This window comes from Mytilus edulis, chromosome 8, assembly GCF_963676685.1.
Source record: "Mytilus edulis chromosome 8, xbMytEdul2.2, whole genome shotgun sequence".
In the NCBI taxonomy this organism is placed as follows: Eukaryota; Metazoa; Mollusca; class Bivalvia; order Mytilida; family Mytilidae; genus Mytilus; species Mytilus edulis.
This window is the reverse complement of record NC_092351.1, coordinates 80,574,551-80,600,853: the sequence shown is the minus strand read 5'-3', so window position 1 is coordinate 80,600,853 and position 26,303 is coordinate 80,574,551. Positions and strand designations below refer to the sequence as shown.

At 31.5% G+C, this 26,303-nt stretch overlaps 3 protein-coding genes across 8 annotated transcripts in view; 2 read left to right on the top strand and 1 right to left on the bottom strand.

Annotated features, from left to right (window-relative positions):
- Window positions 1-1,183, bottom strand: part of LOC139486375 (tyrosine-protein kinase Tec-like) — a 42,833-nt gene extending 41,650 nt beyond the window's left edge. Inside the window, exon 1 of one of the 6 annotated variants that reach the window (XM_071271254.1) lies at window positions 1,037-1,183. The gene's annotated coding sequence lies outside the window, so the exon portion shown is untranslated. Of the gene's footprint in view, window positions 1-824 lie in introns of all 6 variants that reach the window. The other 5 variants (XM_071271251.1, XM_071271255.1, XM_071271252.1 and 2 more) reach the window with 5 other exon arrangements.
- A 157-nt stretch (window positions 1,184-1,340) lies between these two features.
- Window positions 1,341-9,838, top strand: LOC139486366 (mediator of RNA polymerase II transcription subunit 7-like). The gene is made up of 3 exons (XM_071271235.1): window positions 1,341-1,434; window positions 7,609-7,735; window positions 9,269-9,838. The coding sequence occupies exons 2-3, from the start codon at window positions 7,619-7,621 to the stop codon at window positions 9,809-9,811; spliced, it is 660 nt and encodes a 219-aa protein (XP_071127336.1). The 5' UTR covers window positions 1,341-1,434; window positions 7,609-7,618; the 3' UTR covers window positions 9,812-9,838.
- A 12,126-nt stretch (window positions 9,839-21,964) lies between these two features.
- Window positions 21,965-25,777, top strand: LOC139484414 (uncharacterized). The gene has a single exon (XM_071268147.1). The coding sequence runs from the start codon at window positions 21,965-21,967 to the stop codon at window positions 25,775-25,777; it is 3,813 nt and encodes a 1,270-aa protein (XP_071124248.1).
- The last annotated feature ends 526 nt before the right edge of the window (window positions 25,778-26,303 follow it).

The following is a 26,303-nucleotide window of genomic DNA, read 5'->3' as shown; positions in this document are numbered from 1 at the left end:
AGATCATATCATACAGAACATATATACTAAGTTTCAAGTTGATTAGACTCCAACTTCATCAAAAACTACCTCGACCAAAAACTTTAACCTGAAGCGGGACAGACGGACGAACGAACGGACGAACGAACAGACGGACGAACGGACGCACAGACCAGAAAACATAATGCCCATAAATGGGGCATAACAAGAATGTGTCCTCAGTACACGAATGCCCCACTCGCACTATCATTTTCCATGTTCAGTGGACCGTGAAATTGGGGGGTTAAAACTCTAATTTGGCATTAAAATTAGAAAGATCATATCATAGGGAACATGTGTACTAAGTTTGAAGTCGATTGGACTTCAACTTCATCAAAAACTACCTTGACCAAAAACTTTAACCTGAATGGGACAGACGGACGAACAGACGGACGAACGGACGCACAGACCAGAAAACATAATGCCCCTCTACTATCGTAGGTGGGGCATAAAAAACACTGAATTACAGCCTCCTGACAAAGGACAGACACATACATACAGAATGTGGCAGGGTTAAACATGTTAGCGGGATCCCAACCCTCCCTGTTTTTGTTTCCCGAACTAAACATGCTAAATTCATTTTGACATGATTAGTTCAAACATATTTTGACATGATTGACAATAAATAATTAAAATTTTGATGCCAATGAAGTTAAAGTCATTGTTAAAAGGTGCTATTGATGTCAGATGCAGTTCTATTATCAAACAATTAATCTTTTGAGCTTCTCTAAACAAAAATATACAGATGTATTAAACCATGTAAAGACCACTAAAGATAATTTAATGGCATGTTAGCTTCAACTTACATGACAAATAGATAAAAAGTAACATACTCCAGTGATTCTGAGGTTAATAAATCTTAGTGATCAGGATGATTAGTGATTAAAATACTTAGGAAGTTGAACACTGGATAGATCCAGGAAGTTAAAACTACTGTTAACCAATGAAAATTTTCCAAATTTTCTCATAAGTAGCTATTGGAAACAGAAAGAGCTTTCACTAAATAAGAAATGCATACACTCGTTACATTTTGTAGTCATCAATGTTTCTTTGATAATATTTCTTTGTGGATTAATGAAGACCAAACCCTGCTGCTTTCGGTAAACTTCCAAAGAAATTGAACTTGCCCAGTTACCTCCCTGTAATCACACACAACTTGTTAAACAAAACGAAACATTAATATAAAATATTCTATATTCTATCATTTGAGGCTATTTTAAATATTTAAAAGCATTTATTTATTTATTTATTAACTAATGTTTTTATTTGATATATCGAATGTTGAGAAAATTAAATAAATATAAATGTTCGTTTTGTTAAAACAAAATCAAAGCGACAAAGACCAAAACACAAACAGGCTTACTCTTTCTGCACATCTGCATTTCATCCATCTGATCTCTTTTTGCCATCTTAAGAGTAAGCAAAATGCAATACTCCTTTATTCTTTCATGTGTAGAAAATAGTACTTGATGTGCTATATATATCCAACCACATAATAATTTATGGACCATTAATTTTTTGCATAAATGTTATTTATAGCACATTTACATTCGTATATATACTATAGTCAGATCAAATCTGTTTTTTGTATGTCATATGAATTTGTACTATGCTTTCTTTAACAATTCGTCTTTTCAGAATCTAATGCATTCTGGGTAATACATGTAATATCGTCGTGTCATATGTTTTCGTATCAACCACATTTCGTCGGTTTCGATTGTGAACGCTTTCTTTTGGGTGTGTTTTTCTATCTCTATATTTGGAATAGCAACAACAATACAACGTGACAAAGGTATTGTCACGGAATAGAAGTTCCTTCATAATATAAGTTCCAAAAGGAAAAAATATTCAAGAATATCATTTCCACAGGAATAAATATTACAGTATATGTTCCTAACGGAATACATGGTATAGAATATTTGTTCCAACATGAATACATATTATGACAATGTTTATTACAAAGTTTCCATTGGAACTTCTGTTAGGCGGAACAAATATATGTTGACAATGTGACTGTCATGTGTGTGTTGGGTCATTTTTATTACAAACCAGCGAGTTTAAATTATCATGGTTCTTAAATAAAATGGCTGTTCAAAATCAATTTATTAAATATTCTATTGACAATTCTTTTTATACATCCTTGATACATAAAGATGAAACAGTCTTAAATTTTTACATTTAATCCCAAATTTTGAAAACTGCATTTTATTTTCAAAAAATAATGTCCTTTGTAGAAACCCAGTGCCCAGAAACACAACTTTCGAGAATGCTCATTTCGGGATTTTATAGTCATTTCCTGTCGGTGTACTGATCCAATTTTTAATTCATACGAAAACATATGACGCCCATTTCTTGACATGCGAAAATTGCAAATTAATCGGAAACAATAAAAAATCGTAGTACATGTACATTTTTTTAGTAAGCCTGTCCAAAAAATCTAGATACATAAAAACATTAGACAGAACCTGCTTTTAAAATTTGAGTACTCACGTGTATTAAAAACTCAACAGTGAAACGGTAAGCAGTAAAAATAGTTATTAGTACGAAAACACATGCCACAGGGATATATATTCAAAAGCATACCACCAAAACGCTGTGATTGGTTAAAACCGTTCTAAATAATTGAATTTCAACCAATGACTTGATGTTATTTTCATTTTGGTGTACAAACAATGAGATTACCCATAGTCCTCTAGTTTCTGAGAAGGCAAATTGTGATATCCGAATACATGCTTGATACGGATAACACGAAATCCCATTATATGTGAGAATAATTGAGGGTACGTATACGTACATGTAGGAATGCCCTGTACCATCAAGAGTCAAATGGTCATTTTCCGCTATCATTAGCTTCCAATAGGCTAAAATTTTACATTCTGGGCCAAAACATTCTTTTCATGATTCTTCATGATCAATGGTCTCAAATAGTTATCGTTACTGTTATTTTTGTAAAAATTAATGTGTTAATCGTCAAAATCAGTCTCAATTTTTATCCTATCAAAGAAAGCATACATTTTATCATCATGCACCAAAAATTACCAATTACAATATTTGGCAAGATTTTTTTAATGTTAATTGTCATTAGGTACCCCCTCCCCCCCCCCCCCCCCCCCCACACACACACATTCATCAGTCATAACTCTTAAATAAGTTATCATTGTCAGGAAAGACAAATTTAAGATTTTTTACAAAATATACACCTTGGTTGCCGATTATCAAGTTTTTCTGTACAAATCTATAATTTTACCTGGCAACGTATGTTTACAAACCTTAGTACGCTAATCACTGGTCAAAACAGGTGTCATAATTTGTTGTTACATGTAATCTGTAATTAATTCATTTGTAAACAGAATTGGTCAGTATTTTTGTGATTTTACTTTTTATGAACACAATTAAAGAAAGATGACTCAAATTTCATCCATTTTCTCATTGATACTGATAGACTAACATGACATCCTTCTAACCTTGGGACATTTAAGTGTAGGTCTTTTGAGTCACAGTACAAAGATAAGAGGGAGGTTCAGCACTTTAAGTACAAAAATCATACAATTAAAAAAAAGATAGGCTTATTATATTAGCTCATCATCAGTATACCAAAAAAAGAAAGAAGAGATATGAGACAATTTCAAGAGTAAAACACAGTGCACACAGAAATGCTGCAAAAATTGTAACCCTTAAAAATCTGGTCGCGGACGAAATTACTTATATAAATGGAGTTTTTAAAAGTTGGCAGGTCTGAGATATTAGAGAAACCGTTTTCAAATGTACAAAACATACACCTTTTCAGACCCTACCCCACCCCCCAAACTTCCCTCAAAAAGTGTACATTAACCATTATCAGATTTCAAGACATGAATCAATCATCCTTAATAAAAAGAAGATCATGTCTATCTTAGTTAAGTTTATTATAGAAATTTGCATTGAAAACAAACTGAAACATACATGCTATATGTGACCTGCAGAAACGAAAAAAATCTAGAAAATAAAAAAAAAGTGCATTAAAATATGTTGACTTTTTAACCCCACTCCCAAAAACGTACACTTGAGAATTGATTTTGGGGGTTATGGTTCTAAAAGTTTGTACAATGTTGGATTACCTCCCTTACACTGCTTTTAAATTATCTATTGAAGACTTTATGATGTATTCAAATAGGTAATTATGGTTGCAAACTCCATTTGAAATTTGAATTGTCATTATGACCATATTTTGAGGGAAATAAAAAAAAATTGGAAAAAAGGGGGGGGGGGGGGTCAATTCTCACAGGTACAGTATATTGCACAAAAGCAAAAAATTTAATGTAAATTCAAATCACATAACAGGGGTTAAAAAATCCACTAGCCCGACGCCCGGGACTACATCATTTAGGCCTCGGGCAACCAAAACTTGTAACCCAATATGCCCGACGGACTAGTAACAAAAAATTCTTGGCGTATCCAAAATAGAAAGTCGAAAATCCCCTCATCACTATTCTATCTAAGCCAATCAGGTTCGACTACTTCATCCGGGATTCCCGGAATTTGTACTGATTTTGTACAAGTTTTAAAATTGAACAAATAACCTGTACTTTCAATATCGATTTGTCATTACAGGGGGTATTGTGCATTGCTTATGCATCCAGAGAAATATAATGTAACCTGATTGTACCTCCTTCTGATTAATTTATTGCAATATAAATGTGAATTCCTTTTGACAGCAGAAACCTGACTTTGCCAGATTTGAAACATGTGCACATTTTATGGACGCCATTTTTGTTTTTGTTTACATACTGTGAAGAAGCCACCAGAACGGTGAACCATGACCTAAACTTTAACAGTCTTCAGAAAACTTAAACTTGATGCAATAATATTTCATCAATCATGATTATCTTCATTGATATTCAAATGAATTCGATTTTTAAAGAAATAAAATTTATACCAAATACAGTTTCAGTTTAGAGAATCTATTTATAGCCCACAATTAGCATACCTGTGTTAAATTTAAATATTGACAATAATGTACATCATTTATAAAACAATTATAAAAGACTCAAACTATGGATGGTGTTATTTATGTATTTAAGTCATTAAAGGAGTAGGTTCAGTAAGACCCCTTTTTGGCCCCAAAATATAGCAGTTTTACAAAATTGTTAAAATGTAAACCTAAGTTATTTATTGGACAGTAGAATGCTTCTGCTACATAAATATGGGCTGTTTTTGACAATACAATGCACATATATCCGGTACTAGCACCATTAAGTCATGCTAAATTACTGAAATCCTCATAATTCTAGCATTTTAGTTAAATGTTAGACGGTTTTTGTGTAAAACAAAAGTGGCCGCATTCGTGTTCATCCTTAATATTGAAATGTACGTTGTATTTTATGATAATACATAACATATATAAAGGTTGAGGATGAACAGTCAGGGGACTTACTTAAATAAGTGATTTTCTAAATCACTGATTCAAGTAACATTATTTCCATAAAGGTTGGAAGTTAGAGTTGTCTTTCTTTAATAATCACCTATTTAGGTAGTACAAATTAATCACTAGAAGAAGTGATTTAATCTTATTGTAGCTTTAAATATAGAATACTAATGATCCAGGGACTAATTATGTTTCTGAACTTATCAGAACCAACATCTGTGTTGTCTAGGATGACCAGGTCATTTCAGGTGATGACCTTGTACTGAATCTAGGATAATGACATAAAAATCACTTGTTTAAGTATCAGACCTCAATTTCCTTCTCAAAAATCACTTCTTTAAGTATCATTCTTTTAATAACCCCCACTAATTTCAACACCCCCAAACAGTGGAATTTTTATCGCGAACAGTAGAATTTTATTACATAATCTGAAAGATGAAACCTTGAACTTCACAGGAAAAATACTCCCACTGCTGGGAAAAATCTTTGAAGAAAGTATCAGTTCATTATGTAAAGCCATTATTATAGCATTTTTTCAACTAAAATAGAATTTTCAGCTAAATGATAGCATCAAAGGCATAAACCTTGCTACTTAAAAGAAGCAAAAAGTTTATTTTTTTATAAATTTTACTAATTAAAAGATATTATTTAAACCTATGTGTTTAAAATTTTGAAAAAACTACATAATCCCAATTTGTGACAAAACCTCGAATTTTCTACTCAAATAAGTGATTTAAAAATCACTTATTTCAGTAAGTCCCCTGACTGATGAACACGGATGCGGCCACTTTCATTTTTACCAAAAACCATCTGAAAAGTGACAATTTTCGGCATATTAGGTAGATTTTTCATATTTGAGCTTGAATCGGATAGTTTTTAATGACTAAATCTGTTAAAATCTTTTACATAAACTAAATTACTCAAATAAATAGACACTTAAGTGTTTAAAAAGTGGTCAAAATCTTTCGTCAGATGAACCTGAAATTTGAGGCCAAAATCGGTCCTTACCGGACCTTCTCCTTTATTTTTATAAATAGAATTTTAAAACTGAAAACAAATATGAGCATTACATAATTAACCAGCTGATAATTCTTTTACACAAACGTGATGATGTACAAAAATGAATCTGATTAAAAACCCTTCAATCCCTTTATATACCCATGTATAGCAGTGGTCAAGACTTGTATCATCTCCGGATTTGGTCAACTCAGTGAATATTCAATTATCGATTAGTTGAATATATCTGCTAATGGGATATTTTTTGCTGACATATAAACCCCAAGGGTGACTGGGGTATAGAAATATGGTCACTTGGTCTTCTCCCGACCGGCAGTAAAACGCTTGCCGAAGTGGGGCGTCCGTTTGGCTGTGCGGGATGTATCAAGTTCGCAGTCACGTCCGGTCAGAAGGGGGACGTTAAATCCGATGCCTCGTGTAAAGAGAGTGCCACACTCTTTGCACTTTAAGAACCCTTGCAACAACTCTTTTGTGGGGTCCGTAGGTGGCCTGTTGTAAGGCAAAATTTCTGTCCCTATCCAAGATACCATCATTTTCCAGTGGCAGTCCAAATTTCCCCGACCATCATCCCAGAGGGCCTCTATCATATCAACCTACATATTGTGTTTATTGTGAACTTGTTCTCGTCCTGAATATGCATGAAATATTTGCCACTGGATGTTAAGCAACCAACAATCAATCAATCATTTGCTGACATAAGTTTTGGGTATCCAATTTGCAAAAATCTACTGTACAATGGATACAAATTGTCAAGTTTATAGAATTCATTGTTATTGCAGCAAACTCTGAATTTGTAAGGCATTCTAGGGCTAGCAGGTCAGTTTTGTTGGGCTAGTAGTTCTTCCAACAGGGCTAGTAAAATCCTCCTACCAATAAGCCCTGGGCTAGTGAGCTATTACAAAAATTTTTAACCCCTGACATAACCAATTCTAAGTTCTTTGAGTACAGTTATTCTGTGTCTGAAACATATTATGTGTCAAATATTTAATTACAATCCAAATTCAAACCTGTATGATGTATTAAGTGGAATATTGTGTCCATTTTGGCCCTAACTTTTCAGGGTTGGACATCTGCGGTCATATCCAGCTGCGCTCAGTGAAGCAATTTATTTAATTGTGTTTTTGTATTGTTTTAAATAAGATAATATATATAAGAAATTGTTTTTTCAGGCATTAGAAGATGGCAGAAAATCAGGGAGTGAGTGCTTTTCCATTGCCTCCTATGCAGTATGTACATTTATATACAGATGAAAATGTAAAGAAAGGGAGGGCACCACCTCCACCTCCAATTTCTCAGGTAATTATAGATTCAGACAGCAAAGGTACCACCTCCATCTCCTGTCTCATATAATTACACATTCTGACAGGCATGACAGGAAGGGTGCCACTTCATCCTTAAATCTTCTGAAATAACTTATTCAGTCATATAGGACACCAACTCTACCTTTTCTTTCTCTCAGGTTATTACAAACTCAGACAGGTTGAGTACTATCTTCACCTTTCATCTCTCAGGTAATTACATATTGAAATTGTGAACACACCCTTTACCTCCAGTCACTCAGGTACATGTTATTACACATATAGACAGGCAAGGCGACTTCTGGCGCAGAGAGAATTAAGGTAAAGACACAACCTTAATCTCCAGTCACTCGAGTAATTACATTTTTAGACATCCGCAACTAGTGTCCAATTGATACATCCTGTCACCATGTGTTTTCCCCCTTTCTTTTGAATTTTGTAACAGAGCAATGACATCATGAGTAATACATGTAATATATATCTACTTTGATTTGTTGAAAGTAGACTACAGTACACCTTTCACTTAGAGGTTATACATGTTATTGTAATGTTTATTTACTGACACAGATATTGATACATTATTTTAAAGGTAAAGTTTTCTCCCTTTAGCCATTTATGTATTGTTTGGTTTCGTCTACAAAAGTCCCTGACATCAGTGACCCTCAAATAAAAATAAGAATATTTAAAAGGCAAGGTAATCTAGTCCTTGGTAGGAAAAGAGAATCTGTAAATAGTGAAAATTATTACAAGATTTACTATTAGAATAACATGGCCTATATCAGATGGAGTTATTGCCTTTCATTAAGGAATGACTATAAAATTTTTCCTGTCTATGAAGAAATAACATAAAATATTTGGTGCACACAGAATAACCCATGTAGCGTGTTATTTTTGAAAGTGTGCACTACATTTTCGATGTTATTTCGAATGGACAGAAAAAAATGTTACAGTCATTCCTTATAATTTAATTCTAAATTCCATTTTAAGCCAGGAGCAAATTGTGGAAAAAAGGTTGATGACTTCACAGTAATATGACAAAATATAATGTCTATGAGGTTTACATCCAAAGTTAAATTATATCAAAATGTTTATCTAGTTTGTTACTTTTTATGGGGAGAAAAACTATGTCAGTGATTCTGGCTCCTTTGTGCCTCAAGTTGGTTAAAAAAACAACTTGAATATATACAGAATGATTTTGTGTCACGATATCACAGTAGCATGGGTTCGAATCCCGGCGAGGGAAGAACCAAAAATTTGCGAAATTAAATTTACAGATCTAACATTGTTGGGTTGATGTTTAGACGAGTTGTATATATATATATATGTATATATATATATATATATGAACACACAATTTTCATTTTGAAAAATTAAAAACAATCTGCATGCATCACATAAAAATATTCGTACTATGTCATGTATGTGCCAAATTTAGTCTTATTAATTGGCCATTTTATCATTTCTAGGTTAGCAGTCTGTTTGTAAGCCTTTATTTGTATATCAGTATCATTTTGTTGTATTCTATTTTCAGGACAATTACACTATGTTTGGGGTACCATTTAATGTGGATGATCAAATTATACAACCATTGGAATCTCAAGGATTCCGAAGACTACATCCGCAAAGTTTTGACCACAAGAGGGAGCTGAAAAAACTGAATCATTCAATTCTGGTTAACTTCCTCGACCTTATGGATATTCTCATCAAATCACCAGACTCTCAGAAAAGGACCGAAAAATTAGAAGATCTAAATCTGTTGTTTATACACATGCATCATTTAATCAATGAATTCAGACCTCATCAAGCTAGAGAAACATTACGAGTCATGATGGAAAAACAGAAAAAACAAAGACACGAAATAGCGGAAAGATTTCAGTTACATTTAGAAAAAGTTAAAGAACTTATTCAGTCAAGTTTACAAAATATCCCTGACGATTTAAGTTTCGATTCTAAAACTTTAGTAAAAACTGAACTTCTCCAGTTCTCGTGTCAGCAGGAAGACGTGAGTGTAAAATCTGAACCATGTGACCAACTCGATCGTATGATGTGTGACATTGTAGATAGTATGACTTAATGAAAATAAACATCAAAAATCTGTTAATAGCAATGTATAGTTTAAAATCTGTTAGAGATTATTTCCTAGTGCATGTAGATTAAGAATTTGGTTAGCTTGCTTGCTTTGTATGTATAAACATTTGTTCAAGCATTGTAATAGATAAAGATAGACCTCTTCAAACAATATAACTACCGGTAGAAGGAAAGTTATACCTGTATACATCTTATTTAGATTTGATTGGACATTATCTGATAATCAAATTCAACTTCTACAAACAAAGCAAGCAAGCCAACCAAAGTCTTAATCTACATGCATTAGGAAATTAGCTCTAAAGAGAAATAAGAAGATGTGGTAAGAGTGCCAAATAGACAACTCTCCATCCATTTCACAATGTGTACAAATTAAACAATAATTGTTCAAGATACAACCTTCAACATAAGCATTGGCTTACACCAAACTGCAAACTATAACAATGTATAAAGGGCACCAACATACAATGTACTAGTGAAAATCAAACCGAAAAAAAGACTAAAGCTTTACTTTTATAAACTGGGAAATTCTAATGCAAAGGTTATTTCTACAATTTAATATACAGTAAATTCAGAAATGAATACAGTTCAGTATTTTTCGGTTTTAATACATTGGACTAAGTGAGAATTGCAATACCAAGAACTTGCATTCTAAAATCTTATCCATACATGTGTACCAGGAATATAATTTAGGAAGATTTTCCTTTTATAAAAATTATTTACTTCAACTTCGTACTCTTATTTGGCCTTTTTAACTTTTTTTTATTTGAGCGTCACTGATGAGTCTTTTGTAGATGAAAAGCGCTTCTGGCGTTTGTACAAAATTTAGTCCTGATATCTATGATGAGTTTATTTACAACCACTGGGTCTATGCAACTGCTGGTGGAGATTTATTTCCCCAAAGGGTATCACCAGCCCAGTAGTCAGCACTTTTTGTGCTGACATGAATTATCATTGATATGGTTATATTTATAAATTCACTGTTAACAAAATTTAGAATTTTTGAAATACTAAGGCTTTTCTACCTCAGGCATAGAATACCTTAGCTGGATTTGGCAAAACTTTTAGGAATTTTGGTCCTCAATGCTCTTCAACTTCGTACTTTATAACCTTTTTAACTTTTTTTTTTATTCAAACGTCACTGATGAGTCTTTTGTAGATGAAACGCGCTTCTGGCGTTTGTACAAAATTTAGTCCTGGTATCTATGATGAGTTTATTTACAGTATAAATTGAACAATTCTTGTGTTGCCTCCCTGATGATTTCAGCATATAGGGATCTTTATAAGTGGTGAAGTTGAAATAATTCTATAGCAAATTTTACAGACACCATGGGCTGTAAATTGCCTGCCCTGTTGAGCTTTTTTTGGTGGTTTATCAGATTATTTTGGCTGTCCCAGTCGAGCTATTTTACTTCGTTTCAGAGACACAATTTTAAAACTTTAAAATGAAAATGCATACTTAATAACTCATTACTTTAATTATCAAATTCAAAATTATTATAACGTAACACTGTTTGTTTACACTGACATTTTTAGCTCACCTGGCCCGAAGGGCCAAGTGAGCTTTTCTCATCACTTGGCGTCCGGCGTCCGTCGTCCGTCGTCCGTCGTCCGTCGTCCGTCGTCGTCGTCCGTCGTCGTTAACTTTTACAAAAATCTTCTCCTCTGAAACTACTGGCCCAAATCAAACCAAACTTGGCCACAATCATCATTGGGGTATCTAGTTTAAAAAATGTGTGGCGTGACCCGGTCAACCAACCAAGATGGCCGCCACGGCTAAAAATAGAACATAGGGGTAAAATGCAGTTTTTGGCTTATAACTAAAAAACCAAAGCATTTAGAGCAAATCTGACATGGGGTAAATATGTTTATCAGGTCAAGATCTATCTGCCCTGAAATTTTCAGATGAATCGGTCAATCGGTTGTTGGGTTGCTGCCCCTGAATTGGTAATTTTGAGGAAATTTTGCTGTTTTTGGTTATTATCTTGAATATTATTATAGATAGAGATAAACTGTAAACAGCAATAATGTTCAGCAAAGTAAGATCTACAAATAAGTCAACATGACCAAAATGGTCAGTTGACCCGTTTAGAAGTTATTGCCCTTTATAGTCAATTTTTAACCATTTTTCGTTAATTAAAGTAATCTTTTACAAAAATCTTCTCCTCTGAAACTACTGGGCCAAATTAATCCAAACTTAACCACAATCATCTTTGGGGTAGCTAGTTTAAAAAATGTGTGGCGTGACCTGGTCAACCAACCAAGATGGCCGCCACGGCTAAAAATAGAACAAAGGGGTAAAATGCAGTTTTTGGCTTATAACTCAAAAACCAAAGCATTTTGAGGAAATCTGACAAGGGATAAAAATGTTTATCAGGTCAAGATCTATCTGCCCTGAAATTTTTAGATGAATCGGTCAATCGGTTGTTGGGTTGCTGCCCCTGAATTGGTAATTTTGAGGAAATTTTGGTGTTTTTGGTTATTATCTTGAATATTATTATAGATAGAGATAAACTGTAAACAGCAATAATGTTCAGCAAAGTAAGATCTACAAATAAGTCAACATGACCAAAATGGTCAGTTGACCCGTTTAGGAGTTATTGCCCTTTATAGTCAATTTTTAACCATTTTTCGTAAATTAAAGTAATCTTTTACAAAAATCTCCTCCTCTGAAACTACTGGGCCAAATTAATCCAAACTTGGCCACAATCATCTTTGGGGTATCTAGTTTAAAAAATGTGTGGCATGACCTGGTCAACCAACCAAGATGGCCGCCACCGCTAAAAATAGAACATAGGGGTAAAATGCAGTTTTTGGCTTATAACTAAAAAACCAAAGCATTTTGAGGAAATCTGACAAGGGATAAAAATGTTTATCAGGTCAAGATCTATCTGCCCTGAAATTTTCAGATGAATCGGTCAATCGGTTGTTGGGTTGCTGCCCCTGAATTGGTAATTTTGAGGAAATTTTGCTGTTTTTGGTTATTATCTTGAATATTATTATAGATAGAGATAAATTGTAAACAGCAATAATGTTCAGCAAAGTAAGATCTACAAATAAGTCAACATGACCAAAATGGTCAGTTGACCCCTTTAGGAGTTATTGCCCTTTATAGTCAATCTTTAACCATTTTTCATAAATCTAAGTAATCTTTTACAAAATCTCCACTGAAACTACTAGGCCACAATCATCTTTGGGGTATCTAGTTTGAAAAATGTGTCCGATGACCTGGCCATTCAACCAAGATGGCCGCCACGGCTAAAAATAGAACATAGGGGTAAAATGCAGTTTTTGGCTTATAACTATGAAACCAAAGCATCTAGAGCAAATCTGACAAGAAGTTAAATTGTTAATCAAGTCAATATCTATCTGCCCTGAATTTTTCAGATGAATTGGACAACTGGTTGTTGGGTTGCTGCCCTCCAATTGGTAATTTTTAAAGAAATTTTGCCGTTTTTGGTTATCTTGAATACTATTATAGATAGCGATAAACTGTAAACAGCAATAATGTTCAGCAAAGTAAGATCTACAAATAAGTCAACATGACCTAAATGGTCAATTGACCCCTTAAGGAGTTATTGTCCTTTATAGTCAATTTTTAACAATTTTCATTAATTTGGTAAATTTATGTAAATTTTTACCAAATATAGTTCTCTGTTACTAATGGGCAAAGTTCATTATAGATATAATTGTAAGAAGCAAAATCGTTCAGTAAAGTAAGAACTTCAAACACATCACCATCACCAAAATAGAATTTTGTCATGAATCCATTTGTGTCCTTTGTTTAATATGCACATAGACCAAGGTGAGCGACACAGGCTCTTTAGAGCCTCTAGTTATTTCGGTTAGGCTTTGTCAAATGCTAAGGGGATTTTTCTGTGCCCGGACAAATCCTACCTTATAGATGTAAAAAGTCAAAGTGCCTTTAAAAATAATATATGATTTTAACAAATTTTTTCTTTTCAGTGTTTTTTTCTTCTTTTTTATTTGTCAGTCTGCAATAGGAGGCCACTCCCTACATTACCTCTATGTAATTTAGCGCCCTGGACACCATTTCTAGTTGGTTGACTATTATGGAATAACCGTTGTCTTTTGTAGACGAAACGCACGTCTGGCGTATATGCAAAATTTAGTCCTGGTATCTATGATGAGTTTATTTAATTAGACTTCTTACCCGGTTTGTACTAAAATAAGCACCACAAGGGATGCCACATGTAGAGCAGGATCTGCTCATCCCTCTGTAGCACCTTTGATAACCACTTTTTGGTGGGGTTTGTGTTGCTGTCTTTTTATGCCCCATTTATGGGCATTATGTTTTCTGGTCTGTGCGTCCGTCCGTTCGTTCGTTCGTCCGTCTGTCCCGCTTCAGGTTAAAGTTTTTGGTCGAGGTAGTTTTTGATGAAGTTGAAGTCTAATCAACTTGAAACTTAGTACATATGTTCTGTATGATGTGATCTTTCTAATTTTAATTCCAAATTAGAGATTTAACCCCATTTTCATGGTCCACTGAACATAGAAAATGATAGTGCGGATGGGGCATTCGTGTACTGGGGACACATTCTTGTTTTTAAGTTGTTTTAGTGTACTATTGTTTTTTAGCCATGGCCTTTCAGTTAGATTTTTTTGAAATGAGTTTGAATGTCCATTTAGTATCTTTTGCCTCTCTGTTTTCAAAATAAGGAAACAGCCAATGAGACAGCTATTCATCAAAGGACAATAACTAAAAGAAAGAATGGGTTACCATTATATCTTCTTCTATGAGCAAGGTCAATACTGGATAGTGCATTATGTAAAGCCAAAGAAAACAAAATGTAAAATAATACGAAATAATTGTTTGAATATATTAGAGAAATATCTTGAATTATTTACTTTTTAAAGTTTAGGAAATGTGTCATTATACTTGAAAAAATTAAGATTTATTTAATTTCAATCGTGCAAAGGATATTTTTCTTGGTACCATGAAACAATTTTAAGTGCCAAGCAACTTTGACATTTTGTTTTCTTAACAATAATTTGATAATCTTCGATAAATTTTGCTAAATTTTGTTAATAAAGTTGGTTTATATACAATAGTTCAAGAAAAATACAAAAATGTTTTTTTTAAACATAAGAGTTTTCTTATTCAAAGAAATTAATGAGAAAAATGAGATGTGACTTTTTGTCCGTAACGAATATGTTTGGCTCGTAAATGAGCGGCCACTACACATCACACTTGTGAAAATTCGAGGTGCTGATGTTGGACCGAAGCACTGCACCGGAAATTGGTTACACTGATTGTTGACACAAAATCTTAGATACTTTTTGTGTGTTTCGTGAATTGTATGTGGAAATATGCATCTTTTAAGTCGAGAGAAATTGTCCAATCTCCTTTTTGTACCAAGTTAAAGGCACTGTTTAGAAGTGGTTTTTTTTTCTGGAGATTTAAAACGGGTCTCAAATCGCCTGTCTTTTTTTGGTACCAGAAAAAAACGTACTGTAAAAACATAGTTTTTATACGACCGCAAAATTTGAAAAAATTTTCGTCGTATATTGCTATCACGTTGGCGTCGTCGTCGTCGTCATCCGAATACTTTTAGTTTTCGCACTCTTACTTTAGTAAAAGTGAATGGAAATCTATGAAATTTTAACACAAGGTTTATGACCACAAAAGGAAGGTTGGTATTGATTTTGGGAGTTTTGGTCTCAACATTTTAGGAATTAGGGGCCAAAAAGGGCCCAAATAAGCATTTTCTTGGTTTTCGCACTATAACTTTAGTTTAAGTTAATAGAAATCTATGAAATTTTGACACAAGGTTTATGACCACAAAAGAACGGTTGGGATTGATTTTGGGAGTTTTGGTTTCAACAGTTTAGGAATTAGGGGCCAAAAAAGGGCCCAAATAAGCAATATTCTTGGTTTTCGCACAATAACTTTAGTTTAAGTAAATAGAAATCAATGAAATTTAAACACAATGTTAATGACTACAAAAGGAAGGTTGGTATTGATTTTGGGAGTTTAGGTCCCAACAGTTTAGGAATTAGGGGCCAAAAAGGGACCCAAATAAGCATTTTTCTTGGTTTTCGCACCATAACGTTAGTATAAGTAAATAGAAATCTATGAAATTTAAACACAAGGTTTATGACCATAAAAGGAAGGTTGGTATTGATTTTGGGAGTTTTGGTCCCAACAGAATAAGGGGCCCAAAGGGTCCAAAATTAAACTTTGTTTGATTTCATCAAAATTGAATAATTGGGGTTCTTTGATATGCCGAATCTAACTGTCATGACTGTGTATGTAGATTCTTAACTTTTGGTCCCGTTTTCAAATTGGTCTACATTAAGGTCCAAAGGGTCCAAAATTAAACTTAGTTTGATTTTGACAAAAAATGAATCAGTTAGGTTCTTTGATATGCTGAATCTAAAAATGTACTTAGATTCTTGATTATTGGCCCAGTTTTCAAGTTGGTCCAAATCGGGGTCCAAAATTAAACTTTGTTTGATTTCATCAAAAATTGAATAAATGGGGTTCTTTGATATACCAAATCTAACTGTGTATGTAGATTCTTCATTTTTGGTCCTGTTTTCAAATTGGTCTACACTAAAGTCCAAAGGGTCCAAAATTAAACTTAGTCTGATTTTAACAAAAATTGAAATCTTGGGGTTCTTTGATATGCTGAATCCAAAAATGTACTTAGATTTTTTATTATGGGCCCAGTTTTCAAGTTGGTCCAAATCAGGATCTAAAATTATTATATTAAGTATTGTGCAATAGCAAGTCTTTTCAATTGCACAGTATTGCGCAATGGCAAGAAATATCTAATTGCACAATATTGTGAAATAGCAATTTTTTTTTAATTAGAGTTATCTTTCTTTGTCCAGAATAGTAAGCAAGAAATATCTAATTGCAAAATATTGTGCAATAGCAAGATTTTTTTTTAATTGGAGTTATCTTTCTTTGTCCAGAATCAACTTAAATCTTTGATATATACAATATACAATGTATATTCACTTTTTACTACCAACTGATAAATTAAAATAATCTTTACCATTCAGTGAAAACAAGCAGTTTTTTTTACATCTTAATATTTTATGATGTATTTAAATGAGTAGTTATTGTTGCAAACTCCATTAGAAATTTTAATTGAGATTAGTTTTGGAATAAGGGAAAGGGGGATGTGATTAAAAAAATTGGGTTCAATTTTTCTCATTTGAAATTTCATAAATAAAAAAGAAAATTTCTTCAAACATTTTTTTGAGAGGATTAATATTCAACAGCATAGTGAATTGCTCTAAGAGAAAACAAAAATTTTAAGTTCATTAGAACACATTCATTCTGTGTCAGAAACCTATGCTGTGTCAACTATTTAATTGATTTGTAAAATCTTGACATTTGTTTTGTGTAAAAAAAAAACATGTAATGTCAAAAATTTGATCACAATCCAAATTCAGAGCTGTATCACGCTTGAATGTTTTGTCCATACTTGCCCCAACTGTTCAGGGTTCGACCTCTGCGGTCGTATAAAGCTGCGCCCTGCGGAGCACCTGGTTTTGTTTTACAGGTACATTTTCTATAGTGTATTTTCTTTCAAAAAGTTGATCTATTTCTGTTAGCAGAATAGGTAAATCTTTCGCAGGAACATGTGTTTTCTTTATTCCTGCTTGTGGTATTTTCCCCGAAAATTCCAATTTGTAACCCTCTTTTATTATTTTTTAAACCCAACTGTCGTTTGTTATTTTTGCCAAAAGGTTTTGAACGACCTCCTACAGGTATTTCCGGGATCTGACATAAACAATTTACCTGCTTTTTGTAGTCAGTTTGATCTACCTTTGCCAGGAAAAAAACTTTCTTTTCACCATCAGCCTCTTTTCTACCAGAACCAAAAGGCTGAAATTAGGCTTAAATCTACCTTTGTTTTCACTAGGCTGAGCTGCTATCTTTGGAAGGCGAAAATTTGAAAAGTCAGCCTGTATTTTAGTACCAGTTATAATAGACCTTTGCTAATCTACTAGCACATGGGCTATCCCTGACAGACCTAGCACACTAACAGCTACAGTTGAGACGCTAAAATAAAGGCAACAGTATTATACCGCTATATATTTATTCGAAATTCATAAATCGATTGAGAAAAAAACAGATCCGGGTTTCAAACTAAAACTAAAAGAAACACATCAACTATAAGAGGAGAACGACGATACAACAGAAACACAGCACTAAAATGTAACACACATAGAAGCAAACTATAGTATAACAATGGCAATGTTCCTGACTTGGTACAGGACATTTAAAAAAAAATGGTGGGTTGGACCTGGTTTTGTGACTAGCTAAACCTCCCGCTTTTATGGCAATGTTAAATATAACATTAAAATGACAACATTACGTGACAGGACTACAATACAAATAAATGTGAGAACATATAGGACAGAGAAACACACGCATAATAGATAACAAAAGGTATCAGGTTAATTATTTAATACGCCAGACTGCGCGCGTCTCGTACACACAAGACAAACCAGTAACGTTCAGATCAAAACAGATCGAAACTCAAAACAAGTATAAAGTTGAACAGCAATGAGGACTAAAGTTCCAAAAAGTTGTGCCTAGTACGACTAAGGTTTTCTGCTTTTGAATAAGAACATTCTTATTATATAGAATAGTTCATACTTTTTTAGACAGTAAATTTATAAAAATAACTATATAATAGATATACACCTAAGTGATGAAACTACAGAATAAATAAGAATACATAAAACAACCTATACCAGAACATAAAATGCCACAGCCGAGTAAGCAGAAGAGATCAACGCACAAAGTGACGTCACATTTTAATTTTTAAAAATTTCCCAAAAAATAGGATAGCATTAGGATAGAATTCAAAATAAGGTTCGTGATACTGATATAACATTAAGTAATAACAATGAAAATTACAATACTGATATAAAATTGTGGTAGTAATTAGATAATCAATTGTATTATCTAGCTATGTCGGTGTTTCTTCTTAATCAACCTGTAAACCAAATATATAGTATACATTTAGTTGACCCAAACTAAAATCTAATAAATGAACTGGGTGATTAATAAACTTTATCATAACACGCGAATACAACAGAAATAATAAGATTTACTACAAACGATTAGACATTTGACAAAATCCGATGATAATAACAAATATAACATCAAAACTAAATACATGAATTTTAAATAGAAAAGTAACGTGACACGTCACACAATATACCACTCCTTTAGCCCCCCCACAAAAAAAAAAAAATTATCTTTAATTTTTGACCCCCCATTTTAAAGAAAAAAAAACCTTTTTACATCCAAAATTAAAAATTTACCAACATTTTTGTGTGATTTTTAACTTCAAAATTAAGAAGAAAAAAAACACACTTTGTATTTATACCCCCCATAAAAAAAATAAAAAAAATTTTTATGTAAAGAGCACACCAAAACCTTAATCCTGGTTTTTTTTATAAAACTCATTTTTTCCCCTAAGGGGAGTAGTATAGTACTTGAACGACTCCAGCACCCCCCCCCCCCCTTCAAAAAAAAAAAAAATTTGACCCCCAAAAAATTACCCTCATTTCAAGTAAAAGAGCCCTAAATTTTCATATAAAACAAAGCAAAAAAACACCCCAAAAACACCAAATTTTCTTACTCCCAAAAAAAAAACCGGGATAACAGGCAGAGAAAGAATTCTGTGGGATTTAAGAGAAAAAATAATTTCCCCAGTGCGCCCCAACCTTTTTAATTAATTTTATCAATATAGTCTAGTAATAAAACGGATCAATACTACTACAACTTAAATTGCTTTTTACATTTGTGAAGTGCTATAGACAAAATCGATCATTGGAAATATTTACATGGTTGTCAAGAGTATGTTTACATGTTGCCTAGACAATGTTGTCATCACATGTAAACATATAGCAGACTGGTGCGGTCTTTCGTTTCAAATTAACAGTGGTGAGACATTAATTTTACCTTCAAATCAGTGTGAACGTGAAGCAGATATGGAATCAGAACAACAATGGACTGTTACCCAAAAACAATTGATTAATGATTATAGAATTTACTATCACAATATGGGATTGTTGGTTAACGAAATTGATTCAAATGGACCAACCGGAAAGATGCCGAAGCTTCCTAAAAAACCTAAACAACGGCTTAGTGACGTTTATGGAAAAGTGAATAAGGAAAAAATGACCCCCCTAGAACTGCACAAATATCTAACAGACAACATTGCTGATATTAACCGCACAACTTCTAGAGAAACATTCTGCGACGGTTATTTGCATTTTGACAATGAGAGTGAGACGATCATTGTGGAAAAATTAAATAAAGGGATACGAAATTTAAAACGGCAGGATGCTCAAACACTTTTAATTCATATTAATTTTGGACAGTTTTTAAATCTTACCAAAGCCTGGCTGGAAAATGAAAGGAAAGAAGGAAGAATTCAACAATCTTGGTCTGCATGGTTAAAAGAGAAGACAGGGTATTCCGATGACCACGCGAGGAAGCTACGTGCTCTCGCAAAGGTTCTTCACGGATACCCTAATTTTTTAAATGTGGGATTACCTCTAAATTTCATTTTGAGAAAACTAAAAGAAATTGAAATCATGCTACAAATTCCAGATTTCAATGCATTCTGGAGAGTACCTGTGGTTCTACCAACCACCAATACTCTTCAATCATCGCAAGACGATACACTTACACTGACTGCTTCCGAGTGACTTTTTTAAATGCTATATTTAGAAACTTAGAACTTTCTCAATCTGTAATTGTGTTTTTAATATAGTATATGTGATATTGATTTTCTTATTCCATATAAGGAGTAATTATACATGATCAGTGGCTGGGACAACTTTGTATATATTCCGTATAAGGAATGACTATTTCTCAATGCTATATTTAGAAACGGTTATGCATAACCGGGTAACTTTTAGTGGATGTGACAGTTCTAACTTTGAACAGTGATATTATGTTTATAGTGTTTGATTTGTATGTATTCATTGCACTTTTGTTTTCAAATTAAAATTTTGAAACTGATTATTGTTTTGGTAATAAATTAACCGTAAGTAAAGGAGGAGCGAAAAACCAAAGGGACGTTATATCTCATAAGTAAAAAGTAAATCGACAAAGCCATGGCTAAAAAAGAAACAGACAAACAGACAAACAACAGAACACAAAATACAACACAGAAAAAAACCTAAAGACTGAGAAACACGAACCCCACCAAAAACCGGGGTGATCTCAGGTGCTCTGGAAGGGTAAGCGGACCCTGCTCCACATGTGGCACCTTTCATTTAGAAAGATCTAAAACTTAGTCATCATTAATTCTTGTTCATAGAAAGCACCTGTTATTTCTTCGCCTTTTAAATCAATTATTTTATAAGTAAAAGGAATTGTATTTAAAACTTTTTCAATTACAAATATTTCTTTAGTCCAACGAGTAGTATAACCCTTTTCAAATTTACCCTTCTTTTTTGTTATTCTTACTCTAGTACCTGCTTTAAATTTAGGTTTTTTAATTTTCTCTTCCTTTTCTGGATATAAATTTTTATACACTGTTAATTCATTTTTTAATTTACTTGCTTGAACAGGTGTCATTTTAATTGAAGAATGTACTGTATTATTATAATTTTTAACTAATTTATCTAATATATCATAATATTTTAAAGTTTCATTAGCAGTAAAGTATTTATACATATGTTGTTTCATTGTTCCTATCCATCGTTCCACTACACTGGATTTTTCTTCATTCTCAGTTGAATATAACTTTATGTTATTATCTTTTAACAATTCTTTTACTTGTCGATTATAAAATTCGGATCCTTTATCTGACCAAATATATATTGGTTTTCTTTCTTTAAATAATGTTTTAAATGCTTCACTCACTGCTACTCCTGTTTTATTTTTCAATGGAATCAACCAACCATATTTACTAAAAACATCTATAACTGCTAATAAATATTTATAGTGTTTATTTTGTTTTGAATATTGTTGTATATCTATCAAATCAACTGCCCATGTTTGATCTATTGAATTAACATAAACACGTCTTTTAGGAAAAGATTTTATAACTCTATGATGTAATTCATCTGCTAATTTATTTGTTAGATTTGTTTTAGACATTTTTAAGTAACTAAAATGTTTTCTTAAAAAATGGAGGCAAAAAAGGATAAAATTTTATCCAAGCTAGGAGATTCATATAAACTTGTTTTGACAAAAGAATATAAACATAAAGCAAGTATTTATGTATTTAATTATAAAATTAGTCTAAAGGATGAAAAACAAGAAACATTTACAAATGCTTTTGATCACATGGTAGACTATTCCATAAAAGATTACCCTAATGGAAGAATTAAAATAGTACCTATTCATGAAATCATAAGTACTAAACATAAAGGCTGGCCTATAAGAACATATAATACAGTTAAAAAGTTATTCATGGATCAAATGGAAAGATTATTAAATAGTGCTGAAGAATTAAATTTAGAAGAAGTTATTTTTGAAGTTACTATTATACCCAATAAAAGAGGAAAAGGTAAAGCTTTAAAAATATTAGATGTCATAAATAAAAGAAGTATTATCCAAATAAAAAATGATGATACAATATGTTTATCAAGGGCAATTGTAACTTCTTTAGCTTCAAACAAGTTGTTAGAAAATTTTACAAACTCACAATTAAAACACATTAAAGAGGGTAGACCATTACAAAAAAGAGTTGCTGAAGATTTACATGAACAATCAGGAGTAGAAATAAAAGAAGAAGGTAATAATTTAGATGATTTAAAAGCTTTTGAAAATTATCTTAATATTAGGATAATTGTTTTTACATCAAATAGTACAGAATATATTGTATATAATGGTAATGAAGAATATAATGAACAAATATATTTATATTATCATGATGAACACTTTGACACTATAACAAATATAACAGGATTTTTAGCTAAACGTAGGTTTTGTAAAGTATGTTTAATTGGTTATACTGAACAACATACATGCAAAGATAACACAGTAACAACTATCAGAAATCAACATATTTGTGATAAATGTAACAAAACATATACAGGCCCTATAGGGAAAAATCACAAATGTGGTGAAAAAATATGTTTAATATGTTATGAAAAATACACGGAAAGTAATGAAGAACACTTATGTTATATGAAACCATCAGTACCAAAACAAGTAAAAAATAATAAATATATATATTTTGATTTTGAAGCAAATCAAGAAACAGGAATACATATAATGAATTTTTGTATAGCTTACGATTTAGAAAATATTTATTGTTTTAAAAATAACTATGTAAAAGTATTTAAATGTGATTTCAATATTGATAATTTAAACTTGTTAGAATTAAACATAGATGATTGTTTTAGTGATGTAGAAAAAATTCCCTTTAGGGAATATGAAACCCCTATAGGAAATTCTGTAATAGACAACTTTTGTAAATATTTCATAAGAGACAAATTTAAAGACTACACTTTTATTTCACATTATGGAAAAGGTTATGATATGCAACCGATTTTAGGATGGATAATAAAAAATAAAATTGAACATAGTATTATTTCTTCAGGATTAAAATTAACATTTATATTTATTAAAGGAATAAATTTAAGATTCATAGATTCTATAAATTTTACATTATGTGGATTAGCTGCTTTCCCAAAAACATTTGGATTTGTGGGTAACAAAGGTTATTTTCCACATTATTTTAATACAACAGAGAATCAAAAATATAAGGGAATTTATCCTGATAAAGAATATTTTGGTTATAATACTATGACAATTAAAAATAAAGAATTATTTGATGAATGGTATAATAAAGTTAAAGAAAAAGAATTTAAATTCTATAAAGAAATATTTTATTATTGTCTATTGGATGTATTAATTCTTGCCAAAGGTTGTACCTTATATAGAAAATTATTTTTAAATATAACCAATAATTGTATCGACCCATTTCAATATATTACAATTGCTCAATGTTGCACAAAAATATTTAAAACATTAATGTTGACAAATGAAACAATTGGAATTCACAAAAAGATGACAATTAAAGAAGTACATTCACAAAAATCAATACAATGGTTAGAGTATATTTCTTTAGAATATAATATAATGATTCAACATGCTAAAAGAGGAGGTGAAAAGAAATTATTCATTAATAATAAATGTTATAAAGTCGATGGTTATTATTATGATAGAGAAAATAAAATGCGTAATGTTTATGAATTTTTTGGATGTTATTGGCATGGATGTACAAAATGTTATAGTCCTGAAGAAATATGTAAAAAAGATAGAAATAAAAAAACTATGAAAGAGTTATATGACCAAACTAAAGAAAGACTTAAAACTATTGAAGATTATCTAAAACCAAATGTAAAAATTCATACAATATGGGAATGTGAGTTTGATCAACAAAAATATCCTGAAGTTGATCCACATTTAAAACCTATTGATAAAAGAGATGCATTTTATGGAGGAAGAACAGAAACTATACAATTATACAATAATCTTTCTGATTTAAAAGGTAGATATGTAGATTTTTGTTCTCTGTATCCATCAGTAAATAAATATTGTAAATATCCTATAGGACATCCTATTACATATACAGATATTTCTGTAGATGATTATATAAAAAATCCCCATAGGAATTATTTCGGAATAATGAAATGTAAAATATTACCACCTAAAGGATTGTATCACCCTGTTTTACCTTATAAACAATCAACTAGTGATAATACACATAAATTACTTTTTGGATTATGTAGAACATGTATGAATAAAATATCTTTTAAATGTCCCCATAGGAAACACATAGATGCGTCAAGTGATCCTACTTTAAATAAACATGATAAAATACATGAAATAAAAAGATGTAAAGAATGTAAAAATATTAAAAATGAAAAATGTATACATTCTGATGAGGAAAGAGTTATAGTAGGTACATGGTCTACAATAGAAATAGATAAAGCAATAGAAAAAGGTTATGAATTACAAAAAATATATGAACTAGAACATTTTGAAAAAACATCTACAGATATATTTAAACTTTATGTAGATACGTTTATGAAATATAAACAAGAAGCTTCAGGATGTAAATGTGATCCTAAATATTGTAAAAATGATTGTAAAAACGATAAAGAATGTAAAACAAAAATACAATACATTATAGATAATACTGCTTATGATTTAGATATTGACAAAGTTAAGTACAATTCAGGATTAAGATTTATAGCTAAAATATGTTTAAATAATTTATGGGGACATTTTGGTATGAGAGATAATTTTACACAAAAAGAATATTGTTTTACTTTAGAACATATAACTAAAATAGTATTTAATGAAAAATATAAAGATATAAGTACTATGATATTAGATGAAGATATTGTTTTAACAGAATATAAAAATAAAGAAGAATACTCTAAACCTAATCCAAGTGTAAATGTTTATATAGCTTTGTTTACAACAGCACATGCTAGATTAAAATTATACAAACTATTGGATATTCTACAAGAAAGAGTTTTATACATGGATACAGATTCTTGTATTTATAATGATGATGGTTCTGAAGCTTGTAAAAAGATAGAAAGTATGATGGGAAATAAATTAGGAGATTTAACAGATGAAATTGTTTCAAAACATAACGCTAATCATATAAAACAATTTATATCTGCTGGTCCAAAAGATTATTCTATGAAACTAGATACAGAAAAACTAGTTAGCTGTTGTAAAGGTTTTAGATTAAATGCTGAAGTTGAAGAAAAGATTACATTAGATAAAAAAATAAAAATAGTTACTGATGAAAATGAAAAATATGAAACTGTAAAATATGACAACATAAAAATAGGAAAAGATAATCAACTTAAAACAGTTAAACAAGTTAAAGCTTATGATTATATGTTTGATAAAAGAATGGTATATTGTGAAAATGAAAATCTAATTAGAAGTTTTCCTTATGGATATTAAAAATTATATAATTTAAATTTTCATTTTAAAAAATAAAAGACTAAAAAATGATTGAAGCTTATACTGAGAAAGATGATCCTGACGCTAAAGTTATATTAGGAAGAATAATGTTATCAGATTATCAGATATGTTGTTTAAGAGATGATGGAGAATGTCCTTTGACTCCAAAACAAATGGAAGTAATGGAAAAGTTTGATGGTAAAAAGTTATCTAAGTTTCCTCCTGGTTGGGATGCTTTTATTAGACCAGATAAAGTTTATGAATATGTTTTTGAAAAACCATGTCCTGAAATTTCTTTTTAAGAATTTTTTATTTTATTTTATTATTTCTCTATACCCCCTAAAAACAGAAAAAGTACAGGAATAGTACATACTTTTTTCTGCAATTTTGCTGTTTTACCAGGAAAAGTAAAGAAATTAGGGATTCTAATTTTTATCAATTTTTTATTTTAATTTCCAAACAATAAAACCAGTTAATGCCATACCACCAACAACAAATGCAATCTCTCTATTTTTCTGGTCTTCTG

What these genes read in the sequence shown, in the direction of transcription:
- LOC139484414 (XM_071268147.1), top strand. Translation starts at nt 21,965, where the DNA reads ATGGAGGCAAAAAAGGATAAAATTTTATCCAAGCTAGGAGATTCATAT.
- LOC139486366 (XM_071271235.1), top strand. Translation starts at nt 7,619, where the DNA reads ATGGCAGAAAATCAGGGAGTGAGTGCTTTTCCATTGCCTCCTATGCAG. An exon ending in CTCCACCTCCAATTTCTCAG is followed by an intron (nt 7,736 to 9,268) that starts GTAATTATAGAT and finishes TTCTATTTTCAG; the next exon opens with GACAATTACACTATGTTTGG.